This window comes from Bombus vancouverensis, unplaced genomic scaffold (genome assembly GCF_051014615.1).
Source record: "Bombus vancouverensis nearcticus unplaced genomic scaffold, iyBomVanc1_principal scaffold0052, whole genome shotgun sequence".
NCBI lineage: Eukaryota > Metazoa > Arthropoda > Insecta > Hymenoptera > Apidae > Bombus > Bombus vancouverensis.
Window position 1 is genome coordinate 126,019 of NW_027468943.1, and position 22,262 is coordinate 148,280.

Here is a 22,262-nt window from a genome sequence, read left to right on the forward strand (position 1 = left end):
ATTGTGCAGGGTAACCAAGTGAAAATATGTAAATTTCACGATGTGTAATGTACACTTTATCGAACTTGTAAGTAGTGTAGAAATAGAATATTTTACACGTAACAAAATATACAAACGACAATACACAAGTTAAATTATTTGTTAGATCCATGTATAACAAGCATAGTATAAAAGTGTTTTAGCTTTATGTACTGGTAATTATGAGAAATACCAACTTAATAGATGTATTTGGTATGTACCTAGTTAAGAAAACAATAAATTATTCTGAACAGATAAAGCGTTTAGTAGCTTGTGAAGTATGAATTTTCGAAAACGTAAGTATTTTATATCTAAGTAGTTAAGAAACACGAGCAAGGGAAATCAAACAAAGGAACAAAGTTTTTTTGTTTAAAAATATTTAATTTGTTGTTCTATTATCCGAGGTTAGAAGCGATAATGTACAAAATCTGAATAAATAAGATTCCTCAATATTATTGAATTTTAATTCTAGGGTAAAGTAATATATCCGCATATTTTATTTATATACAATATGTATAAATAATGATGTGATTTGACTAATTTTGTTGAAAGAATATTTGTACTTTTTACGTAAAGCTTCAGTCTTTTACAAACTTTCTTGTAATTAATAAACCAGTAAACACAATATTAATAAAATCTATTAAAATTATAAACCAACTCATAAGTTTTAATTTTAGTCCTTAAAGGTTGAAATATTTTGCCCCAATGTCGAGACATTTGTTTTAATCCAAAACATTACTATACTGAATCGATAATGTTGCATGTGCCACGAAAATGATGATAGTGTCAGATAACTTGTTGTGAAACGAAAAAGCATTGCATGTACATTTCTGTTGTTTTGTTGACCATGAGTTTGATGATCTTTTAAACTTGCCCACAGCTAAGAAATCAAACAGTATATCTAAACGAAATTAATTTCAAATTATTTTTTAGGTTCTAAGCTTTTATCTAATCTTTCAGAAGTTGCAAAATTTATTCCACAAGAGTCTTTTTTATCATAACCAAGTACACATCTTAAAACCATTTAAGTCTTCCTTAGTAATTTCTTCTTATCTTTAATAGTAACGAAAATAATTTAGATGAACGTTTTAAAATTGACACCCTGTATATTAAAAATAAAAGATATATTTTCTTCATAATTGGATAGGCTTTTTACAATGGCAATGTACAAATATCAAAATTGCAATTATACTATAACATATGTATATATATATAAGCTTCACATTAAAACACAAGATTCTTTATTATATTTTTTTAATACCAATATTTTAATAATTATAACAGGGGTTTTTTAACAAGAGATGTATAACATTGTATACAAATTTTCAAAAACCTATAGATAATTTCAGTTATGCTCTTGCATCATTAATTGTTGATGTAACTCTTACCTCAATTCCATCTAGTTCCTTAGACATTACTATTTGACAGCCTAGCCGTGACCTGAAATTAAATATTATATAACTGAATATGTCAATAAATATATTTATTGCTATACAAATTAATACTAATACACAATAAGATTTCTATTTATCCATTTGAAAATCAACATTGTAAATATGCTAATTCCAACATAGATTTGTAATGATTATAGGGTCATAAATAAAAAACTATGAAAATTTATTATAATTTCAGTTTCGTAGTATTCAGAGATAGCGATTTGAAATTCTACATTGAGATGCAGATTTCGAAATACCCAATACTAACCTGTTTTTACATAAATTTAAATAGAAAAATTCACTTTATAAAATATTAAAAGGTAATAGAATTAATAATGTGAATGATTTGATACTGATTATTATGAACTAACGTATCTGTTAATTCATATGCTCAATCCAACATGTCTAATTCTTCATCTGTTGGTTTGTCAGGAAGTGCATCATAAACTTCTTTCGAAAATATTAAATGGCACGTACTACAAGTTAATGTTCCTTCACAAGCACCTATATCAATTATATTTTAATATTACAACATACTTATATAATAAAGTATCAAAAGTTAAAAATAATAAGAATATTAAACTTGATAAAAATGAAAATTTTCAAATATTTTCTACCTCAAAATTATTTATTTTAAATTAAGTAAATTATGCTTCTTTAAAACATACCATATCCATCTAAATCAATTTCATTATTTACTACTATGCCTAATATAGTATCTCCAACTTTCCCTTTGCTTTGATTCTCTCTCCACTTGCTTTAACAAACGTTATATTTACTCTGAAAATAATATTTATGAAAGATAAAAATTATCTCAATATAATTATTTTCTTTATTTTTTGTGTTTCTTCAATTAATCTTCTCTTAATTATACCTTAATTATATGTATCACTTATGATAATAGAAATAATTTAAAAATAAGATATACTTGTCTTAATAATACATAAATAAAATTCGTATATCATATATTTATAACAGTGTTATATTTTTAGTTGTTCACTGTCAATGTTGTTCTTATTAATACTATTCTATTAATACTATGTTATTTTTCTAGATGTTGTACTCCTACAAAGAGAAAAATTTCTTAGACATTATTATTAGCATTATTATTTTGACACCAATTTTATATTGGAAGGTAAGTACTGAAATTCTATTAAAAAAAGAAGGAAAGCACAAGAAAATTTGTATCACTTACTCTTGTTTTTCTGAAAGTGGTTGCGTGGTCGATATTCCTCTTGTTGCCTGCAAAAAGGGCAACGTTGTGTTGCTTGTATATTTTGAATAATTTGATGCAATACCGAGAATTGATCTCGAAAATTTTTGTAATTGATTTACTAACGCCATTCCACTGTCATAAATATCATGAGTATGGGACACCCTGACCGAACACCAGATATTGCGGAAAGTATCAATTGTAGATCAATTGTACTTTGTACAGAAACTTTCACGGCATTCTTCGGCTGCTATACTGGGACGTTCCTTTACTGTGATAGGTTATAAAACGATTCCTAACACAAGTGACGTATCTCTACCGGACACGTGCTCTTCGGGCCACACGTTTTATGATACAAGACCAGCAAAATGATCAATGTGTAATTTTACATATCTTACATTTTTTCCAAATGAAATATTGTTTTTATTAAACGTTTAAAACCTCAGGCAACATTTATTTCATCTGATTTCAGTTTTACAAATATATATCTATAATACATATCTGTATAAATTACGGTCTGGTTATATCAAACAGGGACCGACACTCGCTAGGGAAAACTGCCCAAAAATTGAATCGTAAAAACCAATATGAAAGACAACAAATTTCTCGTTCTGCGGAACAAATAGAAATGAGCAGAGTATCTTTATCTTTATCTGAGACATTCAAAGCGTATCACGCATACGCTAAACCTGAAGAAAACTTTCTTGTCTTCCATGTTCATTTTTCCCTTTCCATTTCCGAACGGTTTCTTCTATATTTATTTATATGTTCGTGATTGATGCTATTGACAACATACAACTAAGGGGAAATACGAATAGTAATAGATAGATGTATAATTCATTATGCAATTTTATAGAATTAAATCTTATTTATCTTCAGATATAAAAACTATATTTACCAGCTGAAACACTAACGCATATGCAGTATAATATAATCTACTTAACAATCTCGTTTTAGTTATAATATGTGATTAATTCTTTTGCTATTTCGCTATAAACAGTTTCTTGTGCATACAATATTTTTTTATAGTATTCTAATATATTGTTAGATATTGTAAAGAAAGTAAAATACAGTTATTGAAGTTTGGGAACATTCAATGTTAACCTTGCTTCAAAAAATAATCTTTCGAATGAATGGGGAATAGATTTTTAGTATTATAGTTGGTATAATGTCATCATTGTTTACAATGTGTTAGAGTTAAAGAAATGAGACAAATTAATATTTCAGAAGCAAATTCAATATTTAAATGATGTTATTTTAAAATGGCAGATGATATGAATGTTCTTTTTATACGAGGAAATAGAAACGTATGTATGGTAATGGAAACGTAATGGTTTTAACATTATTTTAGTACAAGATCTTAGCATAATAATAATTAACAGTATCCATTACCTTTTAGTCAATTTTTGAAAAATGACATATATGATAATTTGCAATAGTTTGATAATAAAATACTTGTATCAATATTAATAACATATAATTTGCTATCTCAAAAGGATACAGACACAGCCAATGATAATGTTTGGGATGATAGTGCATTAATAGAAGCATATGATAAAGCAATAAATTTAGCAAAAGAAGAAGTTATCAAGCGAATGGGAATGGATGTTGGAAATTCTCAACCGAAAGAAAACCTACAAAATCTTAAGCAGCCTAAACACGCAAGTAAATTACACAAGGTTGTGATTTTGATAGAATATTACAAATTTGATACAGAATATTATTAAATATATTGATTAAGAAGCAAATTATTTTATTTTGCTATTTACTTATATTTATTTGTATACACATCTTTTCTCTATAGAAATGGATCATAGGAGCACCTTGTCGTGCAATATACTCAGAGGATGGAGAAATTTATGAAGCTATAATATAAAAAATTTACGAAAACAATGGCACGTGTGTTGTAAAATTTGTAGGTAATACCTTTAGCATGATGGTTATGTCAATTAAGAAATGTACTAAAAATACATATATATATGAAGTAAAGGCTTTCGCATAGTCTATCACAGTGTCATTCAGCAGGTCCTTAACTGGGCAGGAGTACCTGTCAATGTCTATGGGGAGACCCATAGATGATATAGTGGAATATAGGGTCATGAACCATAAACATGCATGTTACTTATTGTTCATTATTAGCTGCTTGGAATATAATTCTCCTCATTAGACGAGTGATTATTACTACATATATCAAGGCAAACATTTATACATATACATTTATGCACGGGAAATTCTAATACATTGCCTGTAAGGACGGTAACTGAATGGCACTCAGTCATTCTATTAAATGACAAAAATTTCTTTTACTCTGTGTTTAGGCTATGGTAATACAGAGAAAGTCGAGTTGAGTTCTCTTTTAGAATCAGAAGGTTTGCAAAGTCAAATAGCACAACAAAAGAAAGCTTTGGAAGAGAAATTCAATGAAGAGAACGATGAGACTTGTGAGACTAATTTTTCTACAAATGTAAATTCGAAAAAATATAATGTAGAAAAAATGGATTGTGACTCTGAAGAAGCAAATGCGTATAAACATCGCTTCATACCGGGACCATCTTTCAATTCGATGACTGATATAATGCCACCTGCACCTCCTTTACCACCACAATTAATGGCCAAGTAAGTACAATTTAAAAATTCTAATGGAATGCTGAATACTTCTAATATTAATAAGCAATTTGGAATAAGTTTAACATTTTATTTGGAAAAAAAATACGAAATTTTAATAAAATGTACTAGATTACCAGATAATGATACAGACGCACTTTCAAGTATGTTGATGTCATGGTATATTAGTGGTTTTCACACAGGTAATTATTTCACATAAGTATTTTATTGTATATTAAATTTTCAATGGACTATGTTATTTCTTTTGTAGGTTATTATCATGGTTTGAAACAAGCAAGAAACAATCAAGAGAACAGGAAGAACTGTTGATTATATCAATTTTTTCAATAACAATATAACGATAATATAAGATATTAAAATAAGATATTATAATAAGATATAAGATAAATATAAGATATTAATATAAGATAATATAAAATATAAAACTCATTGTATTTATTTACTTCAATTATTTGAAATAAAGAACAGCTTTATTTTCATATAAGACTTTATTTTTTTAAAAATAATTACTAAGATAAGAAAAACTAAAAAACATATTTTTGATAAAATACACTCACATATATATGTCGGGTTATAATTAGGATTTAAGGCGCGTAATGATCCTTTGTTTGAATTAGCCATTGTTTTTCGAAACAGAGAATATATTTACGCGAATAAACAAGATTTTACAAAATATTATGAATAATGAGTTTAATAAATAATAAGATTAACAAACGATAAGTTTAACTAATAATTAGATTAATGATTAATAAGTTTAACGAACAATAAGAGGAACGAATAATATGTCTTACGAATAATGAATTTAACGTATAATGAGATTAACGATTGATAGGTTTCACGAATAATGAATTTAATTAACGCTATTAACAATGTTCCGGGGTTCAAACGAATCCACGGTCAACGGGATAACTCTTTACTATGTGTAGAATAATTTTAAACACAAAATACAATTGCTGAGACACTCGGTAAATTGCTCGATGTATCACTTTCCAAGGCGATCACACGAATGAATATCTGATGAAAATCTTTTTCGCTATACGACTGCATTTGTTTGTTATATGCTCGCTGGAAACATCGAGAAGGTTCCAATCGTTGTTGCTAGGCAATTTCTGTCAAAAGTTTGTTGTATACTCTTTGGAAACATCGAGAAAGATTCAAACGCCGATACTAGGCAGTTTCTGTCTGGAGATTGATTCCTAATACAACGTGTGTCCCATTATATCGACATCTCTAAAGTACAATTCTATGTGATTTCTAGGGAGAACAATACAACCGATCCACACCTTCGTCAGGCAAAACGTTTATCCCGTGACCGTGGCTACGTTCGGCGACCAGTTGTCACCTCGAACCCACTTTCGCTTTCACAAATATCAAACAATTACAAATGACAATTGCTTAATTACAGTTATGATAAAATCTAGGCTAAAGCATTAGAAGGCTTCCTCAACATTGCAAAGGGAAGGCTCCGGTTTTCCTTTCATCTCCGACATATATAATACAATGATATAATACAACCGAACATTTTAAACTTAGCCTATAGCGCGTGCGCGCACACACACGCACACACATGACACACATGACACACATGCGCGCACACCCATGCGCGCATACACACGCGCGCATACACACATGCACACACATGCGAATGATTTCTCGAACGATAATCCATTTATTTATATTTTTCAATATCTGTCCTTACGATTGCGTATTTATTTGTTCCACGTATCATATTTATCTATTTGCATAACTGTAGGTGACATTTTTTTTAACAATTTTGCTAATATTTCATAACTTTTTCATTCATATTTCAAAGTGGTAACAGGTGTTTCTTTCTTTTCAAGTCTCCTCCATATCGGGCTTATTTCTAGTAGCCACGCTTGCTTACAAAGCAATTTTATATCTGCACAAGAATATCTTTCAGTACATTTCACTATGTGGTTTACAATATCTGTATTTTCTAATAAGTGGTTGCTAAGGTACAATTTGAATATACCAAGTCGAGCAACTTCATTGGGTAATGATACGTATATTTGCTTTTCGAGACGCCTGAGTAAAGCTGCATCAATGCCCCTAATAACATATTTACAATAAATATTATCGTTCTATTATACTAATAATAATGAAGGAATACTTCAAACAACACAATAACATATTTGGAATTTGGAGAAATATTACGATATTTTCTACTTAGAAAACATTGAAATAACGTGATATACGTACCAAGGGGAATTAGTTGTAGCCAGAAGAACTACATTAGAATTCTCATTAGACGCTAATCCATCCAATCTAGAAAGAAGTTCTGATCTGAATCTCTTTGCAGGTTCAGACAATATACAGTCTCCTTTATTTGTGGCGATCCAGTCAATCTCGTCGATAAAAATAATTGTAGGCGAATGACTATAGGCAAGTTCAAATAAAACCTGTTCAGTTTAACAAATGTATTATTCATTAAATATTATATTCGAAATTCCTTAAATTCATTGCCTCATCACGAATATGATATCATTTCGTTTTCCAAACAACTATTCTATTTATATATAAATGACGAAAAATAAAATCAAATCTTTTTATACCTAGAATCTCTCCTTCATAGACAAAGGAACAAAGAAACTTACATAGACAAAGCAACTTACACGTATATACTTCTCGGAATCGCCTCTCCATTTGCTGACCAATGAGCTGGCAGTTATGTTAAAAAAGGTGCAATGGCATTCTGTCGCGACTGCCTTCGCTAACATCGTTTTCCCTGTTTTGTATATTTCTTGTAAACACGTACAGAAATGAAAAGAATGCGAGTATCTTACCTGTACCAGGTGGGCCGTACAGCAAAATACCTTTCCAGGGGGAAAACGGGCCATCAAAAAAGATAGGATACTCAAGGGGATACACAATGGCCTCCTTAACAGCGGTTTTACATTCTTCTAGGCCTATAACGTCATCCCAATGTACATTTAATTTGTTTACTATGATCTCCTGTGACGATACAAAGATAAAATGGCGTCTTCTCTATATTAAGTAAACGTTACGTAATTTGATATTTGAAGCGTTACTGAAATCACGTCATCGTCGATATACGTTGGACGGTTTATCGACGGGAATTTTATCGTTTAAAAGCTTTACGATACGTATATTAATCGAAAATAACTTACGCATGAGATGTCCTCAGCAATCTTTCGTAATTCCGGATTATCTGAATAAAGCTTTTCAATGCATTTCAATATCTTCGATTGCATGGATTGTTCCATTGGGACGTTAAATAGCTCTTCTGATGAACGTCCATCACTCTCATTGGGGAATATTGACGTCACTGTCATTGCGAGATTAATATGATTCGTATTGTCATCAGTTATCTTCTGCTGTAGATTCGTCTCTTTCACAGGCTCACTTCTCGCTTCTTTACTAACAGATTTGGCTTTTGTCTCAATACTTCTACAAACACTGGATCATATTGTAATACGATACGTTGAATACGATACGTTGAATACGATACGTTGAATACGATACGTTGAATACCGTTTAATATCGTTAAATAATTTAAATTCTTACGTTTTGCTTGCATTTGTCACTTCCCTCGTCATTTCCCTTCCAGTTATTTTCTTACACAATATGGGATATTTTTGAAATTTCATCTTGTAATAATTTTCATACTCTGCAACGATAATTTCCAAATCGATGTTGTCGCAGACCCGATGTTCGGGAGATAGACGAGCTTCCCGGAATAATACATCGCTAATGTCTATATACCTAAAGCAATGTAGTTTTCAATTCATTATAGTTTTTAACTGATTAAAAATATTTTTCGCAATGACTGAACACTATAAGATAACCATCAAACAACTGTTTTATCTCTAGGTAAGACAGGCAAAAGAATGTATTTACTATATAAATCCTCGAAGATAATTTCTTGTCTTCTGCTCTTTAATTTCCAATTTTTAGATGGATAAGAATAATTTGAATTTATATTTCATATATTTGTTTATAACTAGTTAATCTACATTATCGATTGAGTTATTCTTAACTACTGAATTACCGATGTCGAATTTTCAAATTTGGTTTTGCCTTCTCTTTCCACGATGTCCACTGATTTCTATTTCGATTGGTCACTGACACTATTCAAGAGAATTGGAACTAGGAATATATTTTAATTATAATATACTCACCCATTGTGTTCCAAATAATCACATACAAGGTATAATATGTTCCGATGACGTTCCGAAATACGACTCTCCTCCTAATATAATTATTTTTTCATTACAATAATAAGTTTTTTCATGTAATTTTTTATTACATTTGCGAATTCAACGAGTTACACATGATTTTTCATGAAACACGAACGTTAAAAATATTTGATACAGCCTAATTATAAAAATTGTTAGAAGCAAAAGTCATAGATACTATGTGCGAGTATCGCATGAAACGAACAGCTATTAAGAGAACTGCATCAATATTACAAATCAAATAACAAAACACACTCGTCTGTGACGTGGAAATTCTAAAATCTAAAATCTAGAATATTCCTTACCTTTTTTCGCAGATTATAAAATATCTTATTCATACTACCTTGCATCGATAAATCACCGTTCATAGTGACACTTTCAAATCGCCTATCGTTTCTCAATGGATACGAGAATTTCCGTTTATTACTTTAAAAACAACCCGTCCATTACGTTTCTCTTAAAAAATTCTTTCAACTCCGTTGAAAACCGAGCATCAAACAAGAGACAAACGATTTGTTGCCATGGAAATGTTTGGTTCACACATAAGCAACGCACAAATATAATGATAGAATAGCTGAGTGTGTGTACTGTATAGTAAGATGGATGCAACATGGAAATAGAAAGAGAACACCATGTATAGATACTTCCTGTCCTTGTTTAATCAGGCATGCACACTAGTGGACACTGACGCTGCTCGTATACCCCTGTTACATATTTCCTGTACAAGTGCGCGTCATTAGACAAGGACGGAACATCCTCTCTCTACTTCTCTATCGCGTTTTTAGTTCGCTCACGCGCTCTGTACTTATATCTATTACATTTCCACCATAAGCAGCGGCCGTGCAGTGACTTACAAAAGTTCCGAACGGTTCCATCCTGGGCGGACGGTTAATTGCGTTCGGTACTTCGAGGCAGGAAGGTGAGTACAGAATCGCTCCTCTTAGTACTCTTATTAGAAGTGTTATCATCGAATATAAGTTTTTTCAATAAATTCTTATCGTTTTACAATCTTTCTAGAATACAATGACGTCAGCAATCGATCATTTTCGCGAATTTATTGTAAATTAATTGGGGGAATATCTGGAGTTCTTTATCGGTTTCGACTGTAAAATCAGCAACTATTCGAATTTTTCATTCATAATTGTGACGTTTTCGACTCTTCCGTTGCCAAGACCCTCTTGAGAGATTTTTGGCACGTTCCATCACCCTTGTTAAACGAGTGCACATTGGTGGATATATTGATTTCAAAAACCAATACGTGAACGAGGTTTATTATCTCACTGGGACAAAGAAATCCGTTTTATTCGCGAATTTTCCGTGTTTCTTCTTAATTTTCGTGAGTGTCTGGCGCGGAGCATTATTTGAATGAACTTTTCATCGTTCAGATTATATTTCGTTTAAAAAGATTGAAATTGATGTCGAGAGGAAATGAAACAAGGTGCTCGGGCATTCCATCGTTTCCCGGGGAAAGAGAAATATGAAAAAAACGGTCGTTCTTCCTTCTGTCATTTTCGTCCATTACCAAAATGGTATGACCCAAATGTCCCGGGCCGTGAATCAATCAAGCGAATTTTGAATAATTTTTGAATAATATCCAGTTAATAATTTGTGAAACAAATTAATTTCATTTTATCGTTGGAAACAAATTAGTTGGATTTTTCTTTCTTTAGCAGTTTTCGCCGGAGTTGACCTGACGTGCTACTTCAGTTTCCATCATCGCTTCTTGAAACTTCCAACGTCCTTGGTGTTGGAGTCTCCTAGCCCAGGTGAGTACATAGCTTCTAGATACTCGTCGCTGTTCATCCTTACGAGCCTCTCGAGCTTTAGTTGTCAATTGTTATCGTTAAAGGAAGAGAAGCTCGCGACAGATGTTATCGAACAAATCGTTTGTTCTCGAAAAGTTCGAACTTGTTCGTTGCGTTTGAATATATATGGACGGACGCCATTTTTCATGACATCTTCATGATTTGTCATGTCGTGAGTATAGCTTCTGACTACCATATGTTTGTGATTTATGTGAAATTTGACCACTATACCGTGATAGAAAAATATTTCCAATGAATTATAAATATTTTACATTGTGAATTATAAACATTTGTTAGAAATTATATCGTACTTGAGGTGAAAATGAACCATATATCTGCTTATGGAATACGAGGTAGTAAATCATTCGAAACATAATAACGATTAATTAAGTACATATACAATAACGTTTACGAATGAATATTGCGAATTATTGTATGGCTTTAATGCGGTATTTAATGTTTTGATTGCGGTCTTTGAAATGGTATCATAGGTGCTGATATAATATCGCGCGAAAAAGGAAAGACCAGTGGTTAATATTGCATGTGCACCAGTGCGTTGCGCTCGTCGGGGGTGGTTTTGACGCCGGTGCCGAGGAGAGACGCAGAACGTGTTCGATCGACCCGCGAACGTAGCCCGTGCTCATACTGCGACAGAGTTCGTTTCAGTTAGGCTCAGTCGCTGTTTGTCCGTCGACAGCGTATAATCGCGTCGGCCTACGATTCCTTTTTTCTTCTTGTTTCTTGCGAACTCTCTCGCAACAGCCGTTCTATACGTACGCCGCCAGTATATCGCGTGATCATCGTTCCCGTTGCTTCCCTTACCCTCTCACGTCCTTCGAAGAAGACCTCCCTTTGGTTTTTCCTTGTTTGGAGGGAATTCATCGCTCGGACACATGGACTGCGAAGCACGAGGGTTGATCGAGGCATCAGCGTGATGTACTTTTCAGGTTTCATATTTTCTCTATGATACTTTCTAAGGAGAATTTGGAAGATATACATTTTTAGGAAATAAAGGTTTTTATGGAGTCATCGATAGGTTAGAATTTAATTAACTCTCTTATAACAGGTATTCCAATTTTTTAATATATAAATTTAGCTTCCTCTATGGTGTTAGAGAACATAATGCGGGCATTTTATGATATAACGAATATATTCGTATATATTTTAGTTTATTCATTCGTCAAATTTCCCTAGTAGGCCGGCCTGCAGCTCACATGCAGCACTTAGTAAAAATTTGTTTTGTTAGAGGTTGGCCATTCTTCTTGCTATAAAAATATCGTGAAGTCATATCATATGATAAAGCACCTTCTGAAAGCTAGATGCTCGATAACGAGCCTAATGATTCTCGGTAGTTTGTAATGTCAAGCTTTGAATTGGCGAGATCGCTCTGCTGTCAAACCGCCGTCCAGCGGCGACCACATTCTTTAACCACGTTCAAGGGGTATATCACGCTACAGAAACCATCAAAGGGTTTGCAAGTTAGTTGCCTTTTAGAAGTGGGGCAGTTGGTTGTTACATGTAATCCGTAGTTGCTGGCTGTTCTCCTTAGTCGCCATACATCATAGAGACGACAGTTATAGTCGCCAGTTGTCCTTGCTAATGGTTGCTTGTTGTCGCTAGTTAGTTCTCGTTATCGTTATGTATTCCATCAATCACGCGAAATTTAACGTATGGGAATTTATTCTTCTTTATTCTTTCTGTAGGGAGATTTTTTAAGACGAGGAAAATATAGAATATTTTAAGACGACTGTTTTATGATACAACAAAGTGGAAAGACGATTTAATTTTATAAAGTTTAAGGTAATTTTTTAAAAAACTTCGAATTTAAAAGATTCAAATAGATATCTTAAACGTAATTAAACCCTCCATATCGTAAGAAATTAAATGAAACTGCGCAACAAAGTTAATACATTTAATGTATTATTTTAAACATTTATTTAAAAACATTTATTTAAAATTTAGCATTTGTCAGTTCGTTACATCTGCGGTAAAAGTTGTAACTACGAAGAAGCTTAACATATGGTGCGTCTCAAGACGACAGTAAAAAGTATTAAGAGATTTTTCGAGATTTTTTCTTTTAAGTTTCCAAGTACTTTTTCTATTTAACTTCTTTTTTTTTGCATTTTCTAACAATATTCGATAAATAGAGACGAAATATGACAGTTCTTAGTTCGGGGATTTATTGGTTCGAAAGTTACTTCAAAAGTGTTTCTGGAGTTCGTGCGGTTAATACTTTTAAACTACTGAGTACGACTTATTCCGTATGGCTGGACAAATCTTTGTTGATACTGTAAGCGTAACTGGTCCGGATAGTCTTGTGGAGATAGAAAAATACACGAAGTATTGATTGAACTACATATTTTTTTAATTCTTTTTTAATTCTTTTAGTTCTTCATATATTGATAATAAAACGATATTCCGCTACTTTGAGCACAATATAGTAATGTTTAAATAAATAATAAAATTTACGCATTTCGTCTTCATGCGTCGATAAGAAAATGCAAAAAAAGTTAAAGAAAGATGATGCGCAGACGCGAAGTTTAGTCAGCAGTAATATTTAAAACCTCTAAAATATATTGTACACATTTATTTGCAAATAAGCTCAATGAAATTGAACTGTAACTGTGTTTCCAATAATGTCTTCGATGTATTGCTCGCCATTATGTCGGATTAACAGCTCTAAGTGATCGACCTTAATCACTAAATGGCGGCCGTGATTCAGTGGTATAGCTTTACATATGACGGACATCGCAGGCGCTTGTAAGACGTCCATTGTGAAACGTTTCCAATAGCACCGTTTATGTGATGGTGAAATCTGAATATATATATCGCTGAAATATATATCGCTTATCACTTGAGTCTGACACGATCGTTTTTAAATAGAATCACAATTTTTTATTCTTTACAAAATCAGTCTTTAAAGATTATGTGCAAATAAAATAGATAAATAGATAAATGGTTGTACAAACTTATAAAACAGATATTACAAGTATATCTAAATAAATGATATATTTATAAATTGTAATATTTGATCTAAAGTTTAAATAAATAAAAGAGATACTCGTGACTTACAATAAACGTATTTTTTTTCAATTTTTAAACAAAGCAAAAGTGGATAACAATTTTTCAAAGTGTAAAAATCAACACAATGGTTGGTTTCTTTAATTAATCAATAACGTTTAAAGTTAATTAATGTCCAGAGTGGTTTGTACATTTTGTATTTCGCCGTATTTCAACGTTCGATGTGTAAATAGAACTTGATGCCTGAAATATCGAAAAAATAATTAAATCCGATCGTTCCGTCGAATTTGCAAATTGTATACTCGTGTAAAATCGAGTGCGCTTGTGTATGCTGATACGAAAAGTGGTAGTATATTTTTCCTTTTTCGATTATCGTTATCACTTTTTGTGTGGAAAAATTAATTCCGTGAAATGGAAGTGCAATCAATACGGCTTATCACGAAATAATAGCACAACGACGGTACATATTGGTATTGACGTCAGCTTCGCAAAATTTCTCGAGTATCGCGGTCGACTATTTGGGTTAAGAATTCATTTTCAAGGTTCTACAAGCACGAGTATCTTATGGATATGAAATTTTCAGTGTACATTTTAATAACCATATTCCATATTGCATGCTGCGGTCCAAGAAAAATCCGCAGTTAATATTCTGCTAATCCCTGCTGCTTTTAAAGACCATAAGTAGTCGTCCGTAAGGTTTAAAAGATTTCGAGTAGATTTGTATTACGTATTTTATCTTCTAATTTTTAAAGAGAGGGTCGTGTTTAATTAATTGAAAATGACGAAAATGTAATGGGACATTATTATCAAATATTAAACGTGGTTCCATTGGGTACTTTTATGGTCTTTGCGAGATATATATGCATTATACGTTGCTATTAGCAACGCGTAGCGATGAACGATGGAGAGCAGTACCTTCGTTATCTCGTCTCGGTTGTGTACATATCAGTAATGCACAGTACTCGTACTAAATATCTTACAAATTCCATACAGATTTTCAGATTAGTTTCGAATAATGCCAACACGACCATGATAGTCACAGTACAGTATTAAATGGTGCCACTATGCATAATACACTCCTAAAATGTTTCTACAAATATATTTGTCCGAATATTTTTATCAGCTACTATATCCTAACCACGATTTATTAAACAATATATAGATTTAAAAAAGAATATATAACGACATTACTTGTTTAGGCTAGATTGGTTTAACTTGTATAGTTTTAGTAACTGTGTAAGATCAAACAAGAACTTATCGTTAGTTTGGCGAGATTTGATTACACGAAGCAACATAATTGCTTTGAAACTCAGGACAGAAAACAATGTCAACCGGTAGACGCGTTTGTCTGGTGAACGTGTAACGCGTGAATAATAGATAGCGACAATCACGCGAACGCTAGTTACAGTTGACTTGGCTTACATTGTAGCATTCAAACTAGAGTATACGAGCCGTAAGCACTATTGAAAGTTCAAAGGCCGACTAGTGAGCTTCATCCTATCTCATTTTTTAATCAGGCGATGGATCGATTTGAAATCGTATTGATTTCGAGGATTATTATAGTTCTGTGGAAATTTTAAAGCGTGGTTTGTCTAATCTTGTCTCGTTAGCTACAGACTCTTTGGCGAGCAGCCTGAAACTTGATCCAGTTTCGAGAAAATGAAAAATTCGTTTCTTCTCTTTACTTCCCTGTTCCTTCTTTCCTCCTTTTTCCCTTTTTACATCGCGTTAAGACCCGTTAAATAATATTGACTGCCGTGGACGCTGGCTGAGAAGTGCACTTTATAACTAGCTTTAAAATCACTGACGTCGATGAGGACAAAGGTAAGTTAGAGGGTCATTTATCTGAGCTGGTGTTATTCGACCTGAACTCTGCAGCTTTTCAGAGCTTCTTTCGTTTTTCTTTTAAGAGCAGAGATGTTAACTGGTCTTTTGTTATGTGTAAGAAGTATGTACTAAAGCTTATTTAGCACCAATTGGTTGCTCAAAGTCGAGATATACATACCTATATTATATTAATACGTTACAGAAGATTAGGCGTTAGTTAGCTTATGAGAATTTATAGTTTGTCACAGATCACAAAAGCAGAATAACTACTTTTTCATAAACGATATATGTATATGAATTGAAAGTTTAACTATTACGTCACATACTTCTCTCGATAAAGGTCGTCGAGTGCATATTGTTAAAGAATATTAGCCATTTGAATTCAATAGTTTCGAAGATACTAATGCTTCTGTGAAGTTTTTGCAGGCTGTTAATTTTTTATTGAGATACTACAAATTTTCAATAACTTCGATTAGAAATAAAAATCACATTACACTAACGCGTAGAATGTAACGTAACGCGTAGATAATGTAAATATAAATTATATTACAAGGAAATAATACGGGTAAGTAATGTGAAACATTCTGGTTAAAATTGCATCCTTTGAAGGCTAGGACACACAGTACTTACGAAGTAGATTAAGTACCAAATGGGGTACTTAAGAAAATTCATGTTGTCATTGTTTAATAAACATCTTCAGCTAATAGCTTTCTGCAAAAGCTGGTTTAAGTTATGCTAGCTTATTCCTTATTAATTGCAATTATATTGTTCGTATCTCCTAGAGGATTAACAATCCATTTTTATAATGGATAATAAAAGTAAATTCCTATTAGGTTGTGCCAAGTTTCTTTCGTTTTATAAAGAAATGACAGTTATGTTATTCTATATTATTTTATATTAAATTGGAAAAAGGTGGATCACACGTAATTCAATAAAATAATATAAAACGAAAAATGTTGTACATCTATTACTTTCTTATAAAACGAAAGAAACTTTTGGAACAACCTAATATTTCTCTACTACGACGCTTCTACAGTGCTAAAATATTTGATAAAAATGTTAAGAAATTCTAATATTGATTTAAGCGTATCGATTTATCTGCTCTTCATATTTGATCAAACAGAAATTGTTAATTATGATTTCCACTTAAAAGCGGATTGCATATTATGAGGATAAATTATCAAATTCATCTCTAATATACACATTAGAGAATCATTCATAGCCGCAATCCTGTTTACCGCTAACATTCCTGGTACTCAATAATTCATTAGGTGACTGCTTTAGCCGCACAGAATACACCTGTAAATAATTAATCGCCATTAATATTCCATCGACTTTTGAAAATCCCTCATGTGATCTATTTCATGCGATGAGAATATGTATAAATTGAGATTGCGATCGACCATCCTCAGTCGGATAAATCGAGTGATTCAAATTATAACACAAAAAAAAGTTAAAACTAGTTACATTATCTTTTTCAATTTTTATTGTATTATTTGGCGGAAGAAACTTTGGTAATTGGTAAGTAAAGTTCACCTCCTTAATGTTAATGATTTTAATATGTTATTAAGCTCAAAGTTCTAAGGAATTTTCTATATATATATACATATACATAACTGTGTGCGTATATATATAATATACGTATAACAGCCAAAGTTCAGCTCTCAAGTGTACGCAAAACTTTTATGTTCATTTTACGCTATACCAGTATGTTTCATGAATTTGTTTGCTAACAGTATCGAAACAAATAACAAGCAGAGGACGAGCTATTCATGAATTGTTTTGCCAGCGTGTACGCTGCCAATATTTTCTATTTGAGAAAACATACTTGTTGCTATTGCAACTACAAATATTTTTACAGTCGACGCTTTTGCCGTGAATCATTGGCTAACATGTAAAATCGAGAAAAAACATGGTTTATTGTGATGGAAATGTGGAAAACCGCAAAACCAATATAGAAGGGAAAATAAAGGAAAGGAAGGTAGGGATAAGTAGAAGCTTGGGGCCAAGTTTAATTCACTGAAACCGAGCTGCTTGTATTATCACAAAACAAAATTGCCAGTACGTCATTTCCGTACTCTCGTCCTCGCGAAAATGGTTTTGCTCGTTAAGAAAAAACGAAGAGACAGGGAAGAGAGGAAAAAGCAAACGGAGAGCGCTTTAAAAAGCTGGCGAACCGTGTGTTACCACAACGAGACACGCGGTGCTATTTGTCGCTTTAAATTGTGTCGCAACTCGTTTTTGAGATCTTTGCCAGGGACGCGTTAAAACACGCTGCAAATATATTTCTGGCTTTTCTGGGGTTTAACTGAAATATGACAAATAACGTTGTAAAACATATGTACTTATGACTTACAGAGTAATTGAGTGTACAAAATATAATAGCCAGCGATTTAGGGCTTTAAAAGATCAAAAGAAAAGAAAAGAAAAGAAAAGAAAAGAAAAGAAAAGAAAAGAAAAGAAAAGAAAAGAAAAGAAAAGAAAAGAAAAGAAAAGAAAAGAAAAGAAAAGAAAAGAAAAGAAAAGAAAAGAAAAGAAAAGAAAAGAAAAGAAAAGAAAAGAAAAGAAAAGAAAAGAAAAGAAAAGAAAAGAAAAGAAAAGAAAAGAAAAGAAAAGAAAAGAAAAGAAAAGAAAAGAAAAGAAAAGAAAAGAAAAGAAAAGAAGAAAGATAATATGTTGCGGCAGTTTAAGTCGATCTAAGAAAATAGATAACGGGAGGGGGGGAGGGCAAAGCTAGTTAATCTGGAAAGAATCCAAGCGTCAATTTCAAGCATTTACAGAGAATCAAGCGGGCTGGTTAAGGTCGTGAGTTGAGCAATTATCCCGCGTTAGGTTCAATCAGGTTAGTCCCACGCGAAATTGATCCAACCATGCGAAAACGAGTGTATTCTGATTTCTGTCGCAGATACTTCTGGCTAGTGCGGTACCTACATCACTGCTAAACTTCTTTTACGCATCTGATCGCATCTGATCTGATTACGACTAAGAAGATGTACTGTTGGAGATTGTATCTGAAAGTAATCATAATTGCGGTCTCTGTACCGCCTGTCCCTCTTTACGCTTTTCCGTTAAAGAATGGTAAGTTGATACTGATTAATTATGCGATCGAAATCCTATATAATGGCTACAAAAAATATTTGCATCATTATTCTCGTTTCCTAATGAATCGCTGTTTTAATCAAGTTTTATATTGCATCAAATTTCTGTAGTTACACGAAAGTACTAAATTATAGAAAACTTGATATGCACGGATTTAATTAACTGATAAAGTAGTCAATATATAGGCATTATTATTTGTTATATTATATATTATAGGCATTATATATTAGTAATGTATATATACACTTTTGAATTTTAGCCTTCTATTATTCTTATATCCTTTAAACGTCATTTCAAGCTACAAGCGACTTTAACTCAAATAGCTCGATTTCAAGTTCTAACGTATACTGTAAAGCACACTTGCGAAGTGAAACAGTAAACACGATATGAAAACTCTCTCCCCAGTAAGAAATCGAATATCCAATTTCAATCGTGCTTCATCGATGAAGCATCAATGCTACGTAGAAGCATCGTGGCAGCCGCAACGCGGATCCGTTGAACAAAAATTTCCTGGCACGATCGTTTTCGTAACGCTATTAGCCGTTTCAGTATCAGGGATGTTTTAAAAATCCGTATCGGATTGTACCATGAAGCGCAATAGCGCTTCGTTTATTTATTTACGAGAAGTGCCGATCAACTCGATTGCACTGCTCTTTTTTTTTGTCGAAACACGCTTCACTTCATCAGCTATATCAGAAACGTTACACTAAAGAGTCAAAAGGTTACCAAATATTCGTGCTTTACCTTTTGTTTGTGTGACGTTCTGTAATTGGTTTTCCAATTCAAGAGGTAATTTATACATTAGTTTTTTCTTTATTTGGTTTACGATTATTTGAAAGAAAAGTAATTACGAGAGGAAACTCTGATAGACTAGCGACAAGCTACGTTCGGAACCGAGCGCGTTGTGAATTGACAATCGTAACCAAACATCGCGACACAGTTCACCACACTACGCGTACAGCATGATCACGCTGAGTGGCGTTGAAACGGTTAACGTAACTGCGCGTACGACCGTCGAATGGCAAAGATATTCAAGCTGAGAATCGTTTTCAGATGCTACAAACAGCAGCTGTGCTGACTTTCAAGGAGAAACCATTCGACATGCTCTTACGTTTGAGGACGGACTTTCGGTTTGCAGTTACTGCATCTGCTATAATTCGAGGCCGGACTGGTGCGTGTCGATCGTATGCTACCCGCCCGAAGTGAGTATATGCTCATTACTTAAACACTTAACACAACCAGAGAGAAACTAAAGCACACCGTTAACGCTTGCACGCTGGTCGTTGAAGCACATGCTACGCGAATAGGGTACACAGCGATTCATCTAACTTGCCTTGAATTACTTTTACAAAGAGAAACATGGACAGGAATAATTTTTTGTTACAAGTCGTTTAATTTATTCGTTCGTTAGAACGATTGGTCTGACAAATTCAAAGTCTTGTTCCGTATAAATATTTTTAAACAAGCACGTCATAAGGTTTTTTTTATCGCAACGAAACTGTTCAGAGAAATGTTGAAATTATTAATTACAAAAGAAGACATTTACGTTGTAAAAATGTTAGCGAAAACATTTGTGAAAAAGTTACTTTGTTATAAATTCTACAAAAAGAAATATTGAAAATCACGCCCCACTTATTCAGTTGCACGTATGAAAAGTATTTTGCATTCGCGCAAAAAAATCCCTTAAGGATACATATTTTATAATAATTGGAGTGTCAAAGTTATTACGCGGATTGGCGTACCTTAACCACGTGCCTTTTAATGAAACTAGGTTATTCATTTGTTATTCGTTCCTAACTTTCAACTTTATGATTTTTGCGGAATAAAATTTTATATTCCGGTTCAGTTTATAAATGATTCATTTAGAATTTAATAAAATTAGAGTTACAGCAGTGCAATTTAATAAAGAACAAATAATCATTTGTACTTTATTAAAATGTTCTTTTAGCGTCTCGTTTTAATATTTCTCTAATAATATTTTGTTAACCGTTATATTTAAATGAAGGTTTTCAAAGCAGAGACGTACTTTAACGTAGGAAATGGACGTACATTTATAATGAGAATTCAGAAGCAAAAATATTTCATACAAAAATAAATATTCCCCATGTGTAAATAGCTACGTTATGACTTTTATATGTATCTAACGTTTTTCCATGCAAGGTAACGTATATTTGCTTCTTCGCTTCTTCGCTTCTGAGTAGTAAAACCTGGCATTCATGCGGCTGATAGGTAGTTACGCGCTGACAACGAAAAACATAAAATGAATAAAAAGCATGAGCCATCCTATAAAAAAAATAAAGCTGCTTTTATCTTTCATTACATATTCGTCAGAATATTGTTAATAAATATTTAAGTTCAGATTTCATAAATTATGAATTTAAATAATGATTTAAATAAATGCATAGGATTGGACATTTATTTATATATGTATCTGTGAACGCTTTTTGACATAAAATTTTTATAACGACTAAAATGACATATTCCGATATTAAATTAATTTGATGAGAATAAAAACTGAATTTTTTAAACGAGATTTTGTATGAAGTTACATTTATTGGGAAAAATTCATTCTTTTATAATATGATAAAACGAGACTCATAATAGACTCTGTATAAATCATTTCATGGAATATTATGTGTATGTACATGTGTTCTACGCTTTTATTATAAAAATGCTAAATGAACGTAACGATCAAATGCATCGACAAATGCATTGAACATATCGATTGTTATTTTGAAAAATTGATTATCTTTTATTTGTTTCGAACTACAAATTGATTGAGACATTCGTGTTTGCTAAATTGCGAATTTAACGCAATGAAGTCGTCTGAATGCCTTGCGAGCATGTAAATATAGCGTCGAATTAACAGGTCAATTACTTGAGGTTGGAACTGAAAGAAAGAGAAAGATGGAGGAGGTCTTGCCTTTGAATGCTGGACACTTCTAAAGCCCACAGTTCGCTGAAATTGCCAGAGAATTCAATTAAATGGCAAATTAAACCA

General features: G+C 32.4%; 1 protein-coding gene, 1 long non-coding RNA gene and 1 pseudogene across 5 annotated transcripts; 2 read left to right on the top strand and 1 right to left on the bottom strand.

The window, feature by feature from the left end:
• Positions 1-222: 222 nt before the first annotated feature.
• Positions 223-5,717, top strand: LOC143304738 (survival motor neuron protein-like; annotated as a pseudogene).
• Positions 5,718-6,121: 404 nt separating this feature from the next.
• Positions 6,122-9,981, bottom strand: LOC143302397 (katanin p60 ATPase-containing subunit A-like 2). Of its 3 annotated transcripts, none has more exons than XM_076627261.1 (8): positions 9,853-9,981; positions 9,453-9,523; positions 8,839-9,036; positions 8,442-8,718; positions 8,097-8,265; positions 7,926-8,038; positions 7,513-7,712; positions 6,122-7,362 (listed from the first exon to the last, which is right to left on the bottom strand). In XM_076627261.1, exons 3-8 carry the CDS (start codon positions 8,919-8,921, stop codon positions 7,089-7,091), a joined length of 1,116 nt encoding a protein of 371 aa, XP_076483376.1. In that variant the 5' UTR covers positions 8,922-9,036; positions 9,453-9,523; positions 9,853-9,981; the 3' UTR covers positions 6,122-7,088. The 3 variants fall into 3 exon arrangements, with proteins under 3 accessions (XP_076483376.1, XP_076483375.1, XP_076483374.1); XM_076627260.1 differs by having other exon boundaries at positions 8,442-8,721; XM_076627259.1 differs by having other exon boundaries at positions 8,442-8,730.
• A 5,481-nt stretch (positions 9,982-15,462) lies between these two features.
• Positions 15,463-21,560, top strand: LOC143304728 (uncharacterized). Of its 2 annotated transcripts, none has more exons than XR_013061382.1 (3): positions 15,463-16,159; positions 19,068-19,240; positions 20,315-21,560. It is a non-coding gene; the product is annotated as an uncharacterized LOC143304728 (long non-coding RNA). The 2 variants fall into 2 exon arrangements; XR_013061383.1 differs by lacking the exon at positions 15,463-16,159 and adding an exon at positions 18,873-19,004.
• Positions 21,561-22,262: the final 702 nt, after the last annotated feature.

Bases quoted from the DNA above. Each gene is read 5' to 3' on its own strand.
- LOC143302397 (XM_076627259.1), bottom strand. From the start codon at position 8,921: ATGAAATTTCAAAAATATCCCATATTGTGTAAGAAAATAACTGGAAGG. The intron at 7,713-7,925 runs GTAAGTTGCTTT...TAAACTGAACAG, and splicing joins ATTCCGAGAAGTATATACGT to GTTTTATTTGAACTTGCCTA. The intron at 7,363-7,512 runs GTACGTATATCA...ATATGTTATTAG, and splicing joins GCTACAACTAATTCCCCTTG to GGGCATTGATGCAGCTTTAC.